This window comes from Dromiciops gliroides, chromosome 2, assembly GCF_019393635.1.
Source record: "Dromiciops gliroides isolate mDroGli1 chromosome 2, mDroGli1.pri, whole genome shotgun sequence".
Classification (NCBI taxonomy): Eukaryota; Metazoa; Chordata; class Mammalia; order Microbiotheria; family Microbiotheriidae; genus Dromiciops; species Dromiciops gliroides.
This window is the reverse complement of record NC_057862.1, coordinates 404,065,081-404,073,586: the sequence shown is the minus strand read 5'-3', so window position 1 is coordinate 404,073,586 and position 8,506 is coordinate 404,065,081. Positions and strand designations below refer to the sequence as shown.

The window sequence follows — 8,506 nt, the reverse complement described above, 5'->3', positions numbered from 1 at the left end:
AAATAATGTTGCTGCTCACTCATCAGAATCAGAGCATGTGGCTAGAATAGGGTTTTCTTGTACCTTGAGGACCACCATGCCTCTTTTCCATCTTGTTGATGTAATCTGCCTCTTCTGATCATTTGTTGAATGTGTTGTTTGGGTGATGCTTTCTCAGGCACGAGCTTCATAAGATTGCAGGATTCTGAGAATTTAGTAAACCTTAACCCCATGCAGAAGATGACAGCTTTTTTTAAAAAAGAAGAGCCAGAGAAACATTTCCACAGATTCATCATGAGCAAGTTTATGTGGAAGACTAGTACATGAATACACATATAGCTAGCCATTCATGGAGAAACAAATGTAAATAAGAGTCCAGAGACAAATACAGTATATATGTTTTGGGGAGGGGAGTGGGGGAGTTGGAGAGGGAGAGTATACCCCCCTGCAGATTTACCCCCCTTCCCATCCACCTCTCCAATCCCCTATTTAAGAATATTGTTAAGAAATAAGACCATTCAAAGCATCAGTTCCTAGAACCTACAAGTAGTTTAATTTGTAACTTTAAAGCTTGGCTTCTCCTTTCTTTTTACTTTCTTTTAATGCCACAATTAAGAATTTGCTTTTTAATAAACACATTCTTGAGCTGGTAAGAGCCAAAGCATCACTCACATATCATTTCCTGCACTATGTTTTGCCTGTATTAACAACTTAGGAAAGCATCAACCACAAACATGTTGGTGATAGAAATTTCCTAATGCAAGCAGTCTTTATAGATTTCTGCTATTTCAACGTAAGTCTCTGAGGACCATTTGAATCCATATTAATTTCCTTTCTGGCAGTTATGCGGCTGAGTATGAACTGCACTATTTCACTTTTAATCTGTCAGTAATTTAGTAATGTGTAAACTAATTATGCACAGATATTAATGTAATCGGTTTGGGGAGCTATAAAATCAATGTGTTTTTACAGGCTGCATTAAGGAGAACTGTGGTATTATAATCACATGTCAGTTATAGATAACATTATGGAATTAAGAAATGGATGTCACCCATACATCTGGGAGCACCCAGTAACTCCATCCAATCAATAACTGTGTGCCCCAAGAACTTTCTAAAGTGTGCATGGCTTGGTTCTGCAGTAAAATTTAATATACCCACAAAATGTTCTTGCTTTTACTGTGGTTGGATTCTGATTACATCATCATTACTATCCTTCTCCTCCTCCACTCTATATAAGCACCTATGCATGTACAGTGTCAGAAAGCTACATCGCAAATTAATCCCCTAGGGAACCACATAAGAGTAGCATGTTAACAGCTTCCCAGGTGATGTCTACACAGTTGCAATTATCCTGGTAAGTCAGGAAGAGGCACCTCAGTGAAACTTTGACCAGAACTAGCTCACAGAATGAAAAGAGGGAAGAAAACCAAATATAGTTCTGAAAAAAAAATTCATGGGTCTCACTCACCTGTCTAGGTAAACAGGATGTTTCAGGACATTTTCTATCCTTTGAGAGTCTTCCAACTCTACACTGAGTCTGTGGCTACAAGTATTGTTCAGTCATTTAAGTCATACCCAACTCTTTGTGACTCCATTTGGGCATTTCTTGGCAAAGATATTAGAGTAGTTGGCCATTTCTTTCCCTTCCCCAGCCCATGAGTAAGTGAGGCAAATAGGGTCAAGTGACTTGTCCACAGTCACACAGCTGGTAAGTGTTTGAGGCCAGATTTGAACTCAGGAAGATGAGCCTACCTGACTCCAGGACAGGCACTCTATCCATTGTGCAACCTGGGTGCCCCTGACTACAAGTAGGCAGAATGAAAACAAGTCCACAGAATTCAAAATGCATATTAAAAATTCTTAGACAAATGAATACTTATTTCTGCAATCTTCTACTCTGGGTTAAATAAAAAGGATGCTGAACTTGAAATCAGAAGACTTAGAATTATGTTCCAGCTTCATCATTTAATAGCAATGTGGGGCAGATAGGTGGTGCAGTGGATAAAGCACTAGCCCTGGGTTCAGGAGGACCTGAGTTCAAATCCAGACTCAGACCCTTGTCACTTACTAGCTATGTGACCCTGGGCAAATCATATAACCTTCATTGCCCCACAAAAAAAAATCCTAAAACAAACAAACAAAAAATAAAAATAAAACAACCTTATACAAAAATAAGGTCAAAATGGGTTCAAGAATTTGAAAAAAAAGGGCAATACCATAGAGAAATTAGGAGAGGAAGCAGTAGTTTACCTCTCAGATCTATGAAGAGGAAAACAATTTATGTCCAAACAAGAGATAGAGAATATTATGAAATTCAAGAAGGAAGACTTTGATTACACTAAATTAAAATGTTTTTGTACCCTCTTCCCTTGAGCTGTCCTAGGTAATCAGTTAAAATGGTGAGGTACTCTCTTGATCCAGAGATCCCCACAAAATCATGCAAGTCAAGGGGTTCAAATGTCTGGGTCCACTTCAAGAATACCCATGAAACAGCCCAAGCTATCAAGGGCATGCACATCCGAAAAGCTACCAAGTATTTGAAAGATGTCACATTGAAGAAACGATGTGTTCCCTTCAGTCAATACAATGGTAGAGTTGGCAGGTGTGCCCAGGCTAAGCAGTGGGGTTGGACACAGGGTCGTTGGCCCAAAAAGAGTGCTGAGTTCTTGCTGCATATGCTTAAAAATGCAGAAAGTAATGCTGAACTGAAGGGTTTGGATGTGGATTCTCTTGTCATTGAGCATATCCAGGTTAACAAGGCTCCCAAAAGGCGACGGCGTACTTACAGGGCTCATGGCCAAATCAACCCATACATGAGTTCCCCTTGCCATATTGAGATGATACTGACTGAAAAGGAACAAATCGTTCCTAAACCAGAAGAGGAGGTTGCTCAAAAGAAAAAGATATCCTAAAAGAAACTGAAGAAAGAAAAGCTTATGGCACTGGAGTAAATGTGGCATTAAAATGCAAATAAAAGTGGAAAACCACGTTTATCCTTACCATAAAAAAAAAATGTTTTTGTACAAACAGAAGCAATGCAGTCAAAATTAGAAGGGAAGAAGAAAGCTGGGAAACAATTTTTATAGCCAGTATTTCTGATAACAGTCTCATTTCTAAAATATAGAGGGAACTAAATTAAATTTATAAGAATGCAAGTCATTCCTCAATTGAGAAATGGTTAAAGAAATATGAACAAGCAGTTTTCTGATGAAGAAATCAAGGCTATCTATTGCCATATGAAAAAATGCTCTAAATCACTACTGATTAGGAAATAAAAATTAAAACAACTCTGAGGTATACCACCTCACACCTATCAGATTGGCTAATAGGACAAAAAAGGAAAATAATAAATGTTGGGGAAGCTGTGGAAAAATTAGAACACTAATGTATTGTTGGTGGAGCTGTGAACTGACCCAACCATTCTAGTGAACAATTTGGAACTATGCCCAAAGGGCTATGGGACTGTTCATACCCTTTGACCCAGTGGTACCACTGTTAGGTCGGTATCCCAAAGATATCATAGAAGAGGGAAAAGGACCCATATGTACAAAAATATTTATAGCAGCTTTCTTTGGAAATAGAGGGAATGCCCATCAATTGGGGAATGGCTAAACAAGTCGTGGTATATAAATGTAATGGAATACTATTGTGCTGTAGGACACAATGAGCAGGAGGAGTTCAGAGAAACTTGGAAGGACTTACATGAACTGATGCAGACTGAGTAGAACAGAACCAGGAGGACATTGTACACAGTAACAGTAACATTGTATGATGAACAATGGTGATAGACTTGGCTCCTCTCAGCAGTGTAATGATCCAAAACAGTTTCAAAGAACTCATGACAGAAAATGTTCTCAACATCCAGAAAAAAGAACTGTGGATTATGAATGGAGGTTGAACCATAGTGCTTTTACTTTGGGGCTGTTTTTTCCCTTCTTTTTTTCCCTTATGCACTGATTCTTCTTTCACAAGATGACTAATGCAGAAATATATTTAATGTGATTGTAGATATATAATCTAAATTAGATTGCTTTCTGCCTTGGGGAGGAGGGAGGGAAAGAAGAGTGGGAAAAAAAATTGGAACTAAAAATCCTATGAAAACAGATGTTGAAAACCAACCTTATATGTAACTGGAAAATAATAAAATACTTTTATTTATTTAATAAAAAATAATAGTCATGTGACTTTGGATATGGCTTTGGATCTACTTGGGCCTCAGTTTCCCCATTTGTAGAATGAGGAGGTGAGATGATGAACTTTGAAATCCCTTCTGGCTCTAATACAATGATGGCAAGGGGTAAATTTTCCAGCTCTGTCATACAACAATCTCATTAAATCATTAGGTTGGTTAATTTTGCAAATTCTCCACTAAACAAAATTTTAATTTAACTCAATAAATATTTGTTAAATGCCTACTAAAGGCAAGGTAGCAGTAATACCCCTGCCTCAGTAGCTTACATGGTACTAGGAAAATGCATAATTATTTACTCAATTTGGTAACCATTTATTTAGTAGCTACTTCTCTCCAATCCAATCCATCCTCCATTCAGTTACTAAGATGGTTTTCCTAAAGTCCAGGTCTGACCACATCTCATGCCCTTACTCGATAAATTCCAGTAGTTCCCTATTAACTGCAATAGCAAATACAAAATTCACTGTTTGGCATGCAAAGTTCTTCATTGACAAGCCCCCTCATACCTTCCCAGTCTTCTACACCTTATTCCCCAATACATACTCTTCAATCCAGTGACACTGGCCTCCTGGCTGTTCCACAAACAAGACCTTCCATCTCTCTGCCCTGGGCATTCTTTCTCTGGCTATCCCCTATACCTGGAATATTATCTCTCCTCATATCTGACTACTGACTTCCCTGGTTTTCTTTAAAGATCAACTAAAATCCCACCTTCTACAGGAAGCCTTCCACAACTCCTCTTAATTCTAATTTGTTTTAATTTAGTTTGCTATATATTTAATTGTTCGCATATTACCTTTCCCATTAGATTGCAAGCTCTTTGAGGGCAGGAACTGTCTTTTGCCTCTTTTTAAAACCTGATCACTAAGCAAATTCCTGTCACATGATAGGTGCCTAATAAGTGTTTATAGATTGATTGATCACTACATTTTTTGAACTGTTCTAGGCACAAGGGCTGCAAAGACTAACAGAAAACAAAGATCCTTATCTCCAGATTATATTCCATTGAGGAGAACTAATATGCATATACACAAATACATATAAAATGCATATAAAATAAAAGCAGTGCACTTTAGTGGATATTGAAAGAGCTGAGTTCAAATCGTACAGCATATACTTAGAACCAAAGCAGGAATTCTATGTGGCAGAGGTGAGAAGGGAGGTCATTCCAGGTGTAGACAGATGAGTTGGGTAGAGGGACTGGAAACCTATACTAGGCATCAAAAAAGGAAAAGTGGGAGAGGGAATTTTGTGCACAGGGAATAATGAGGGTGGCATGTGGCTACATCATAGAGTGTATGAAGAAGAGGAAGAGGCAGTGAGGCTGGACAGGTAGGAGGGAGCCAGACCATAAAGGCTTCTTTAAATGCAAAGAAGAATAGTCTTCATTTTATCCTCAAGTTTCTAGAGAGCCACTGAAGTAGTGTCTTTCCAGTAGTAATTTGAAATGGTCAGATCAGGCTTTTAGGAATATCAGTTTGGAAGCCATGGGAAGGATGGATGGATTAAGGTGGGGAAATGCCAGAGGTGGGGAGACTGGTTAGATGCTATAGAAAAAATCAGGACTGAGAGGCAACTTGGGATAGTGGATAAGCTCCTAGGCTTAGAGTTATGAATATTGGAGTCTGGCCCACCCTGAAGTTATGTATACTACTGAGGTCAGAAGGAGAACTCTCCATAGGCAGTTTTGAAGGACTACCCCTTTTGGGGGAGGAAGATTGAACACTTTCTGAGGGGAGGAGATTGAACACTCCCTGAAGGGAAGAGGAGGCTCTTCCAGAATGCGAGGTCTTCTGGAACGCATTCTCTCTCTGGCGGCTGCTCTCTCTCAGGCTTCTCCCCTTCCATTGCCTTGCGAGCTCTCGTTCTCTCGGGCTTCCAGGTTTTGGTGAGTTAATTACAGAAAACCCTAAATTCCTTTGAACTAGCTTAATTGGAAATGGTCTGGGAATTGCATAGGTTAAGTTTAGAGTTAAGAGTATTTATCTGTATTTCTTTTTTCCTATTCCCTTATCTTTGATTTTTATTAGTTTCACCTTTTCTGATCCATCTGTGAATTAAAGCTTAAAGGCTCCTTTCTTATTGGCCTGGAAGAAATATCTAAAAAGGGTAGTTCAGAGGGGAGGGTGAACCTAAAAGGTCCCTCATTATTTCCAGGACCCCAATATTAAGATGAGTCACCCAAATAAAGCTCTGTATATCAAATTTTGGCCCTCACACTACTACAGGCAAACACCTAACATTTCTGAGATTCAGTTTCTACATCAGCAAAACAATAATACTTGCATTATGCGCCTCACAAGGTTATTGTGAGGCTCAAATGAGATAATAACAATAGCTAGCATCTATAGAGAATTGTAAGGTTTAAAATGTGAGATTGGTGCTCTTGTATCCCCATTTTATAGATAAACTGAGGCACAAAGAGATTAAGTGACTTGCCCAGGGTGACACAGCTAGGAAAAATCCTGAACACAGGATTCAAACTCAGTCTTCATGACTCCTTTTGCTTCCTTCTATCTACTGGGTCACTAGATGCCTATGTATAAAGCATTTTAAAAACCTTAAAGTACTATACAATATAATTATAATTACAAATAATAGTTTAGACCAGAGAGAAAGAGGGCCTAGATCTGGCTGGAAGACAGTTTTTAAGGTATTAGTTAGGTGCTTTGAACTTCACTTCAGATAACCTCAATTTTCTCTGTAAGATAAAAGATGGGAGGTCTTTGCTGAGAGGGAGAAGGGAAAGAATAGTGTAGGGTGCTCAAAGAGAATAATTAGGCAAGATTTGTGTTGTTGTTATTGTTAATGTTATAGAGTCAACCCACTAGAGAATGTAGTAGAGAATAACTAGAGAAGAATAAAACAATTATCAAACAACTGAGGTTGGGGCCAACAAAGGACTAACTAAAAAATTTCTAGTGACCCAGTTAACTGGTCTTGTGACTTTCTCCAACAACATTTAGCAGCATAGAAGAGGGAGCAGAGAATGCAGAAGATAGAAGCTGGAGTTGAGCAAGTCATGATCCATGACAGGACAAGAAGCAAAGTATTCAAGAGTGGAGAATGGTAAAGAGCTGACCTAGCAAGCTCAAGACTGTGAGGAAGGAAAATGAGACCAAAAACGGGGCCATGAGTGACCAATGAATGTACCAGAGTACAGTGAGTACAGTAAGGTACATTAAATACAGTGATGGAGAGTGTTGGGGGGTAGGGGCACTGGTAGAAACTGTCATAGGCTTGGAACCTAACACAATCTCAAGGTATCATTTTCGAGGACTTCTGGGGTCTCTGGATCTATCACTATTTGATATTCTAGAACCCCAAGCTGGAGCAAACTAACACCCTATGCTAGCCCCATAACTTAGTCCCAAGATGGTAGGTGATGTGGTATGTTTAGCAGATCTCAAATAATCAATCAACAAACAACTAAAACACTTAATCTAGGCCTAGCATGGTGCTAAATGACCAATGATTGGGGATACAGACAAAAAGGAAATGGCCCATGACCCTAAGGAGCTTATATTCTGGCGTTAGAAGGTGGCAATGGTGGGAAAGGACATGGATAGACTCTATGTGGAACATGGAATGAAATTAATATATTAGAATTCCCAGAAGCATAGGTCTTCTAAGATCTAGGAATTCTACTGGCTATGAATCTCCTTTGGTTCAGGTCTTCTGCTGCCCTTGTTCTGCTTAGGTTCTAAACCTCTTAAGATTCTGAAAATTCTACGCCCAGGAAAGCACACATTGTTTCCTCCTGTACTCTCTTTTCACTCCTCAGTGTCCTTCAAGCCCACTCTCTACTCCACATTCACTGCCTCTCTCCCACCCCAATTTTAGGAGACAAGGCAGAAGAATTGATGTCAATAATCATTCAAGAAATAACCACCAGGGCCTGTCCCATCATCAGGTGCCATTTAGTCCAATCTCCCATACTTTTCAAATCTTCTGTTGTAGATGATGAGAATTGGCTCTGAAATCAAGGGACCTAGGTTCAAATGCTACTCCTGATTCCTGCTTCTTCTTTGACCTTGGGCAAGTCACTTAAACTCTTTGGGCCTCAGTTTTCTCATCTGCAAAATAAAAGGATTGGAATTGTTGGCTTCCAAGGTCCATTCAAGATTTAGATCTATGACTGTATGCATGGATTGGTCAGAATGATGCTCATTACCCACCCCACCCCACACACTACCACCAAATGCTATATAGAAATATGCCATTCTTGTTAATAAATTCCATTAAAACTGTCAGGAATGACTGACAAACTTTAGAATTAGATTCACAAAAAAAGCTGCTAGACTAAATGGGACCACAGGATAATCTAACTAAA

The 8,506-nt window shown here is 39.1% G+C and overlaps 1 protein-coding gene across 1 annotated transcript; it reads left to right on the top strand.

Moving 5' to 3' along the window:
• The first annotated feature begins 2,377 nt into the window (after window positions 1-2,377).
• Window positions 2,378-2,893, top strand: LOC122743481 (60S ribosomal protein L17-like). The gene has a single exon (XM_043988451.1). The coding sequence runs from the start codon at window positions 2,378-2,380 to the stop codon at window positions 2,891-2,893; it is 516 nt and encodes a 171-aa protein (XP_043844386.1).
• Window positions 2,894-8,506: the final 5,613 nt, after the last annotated feature.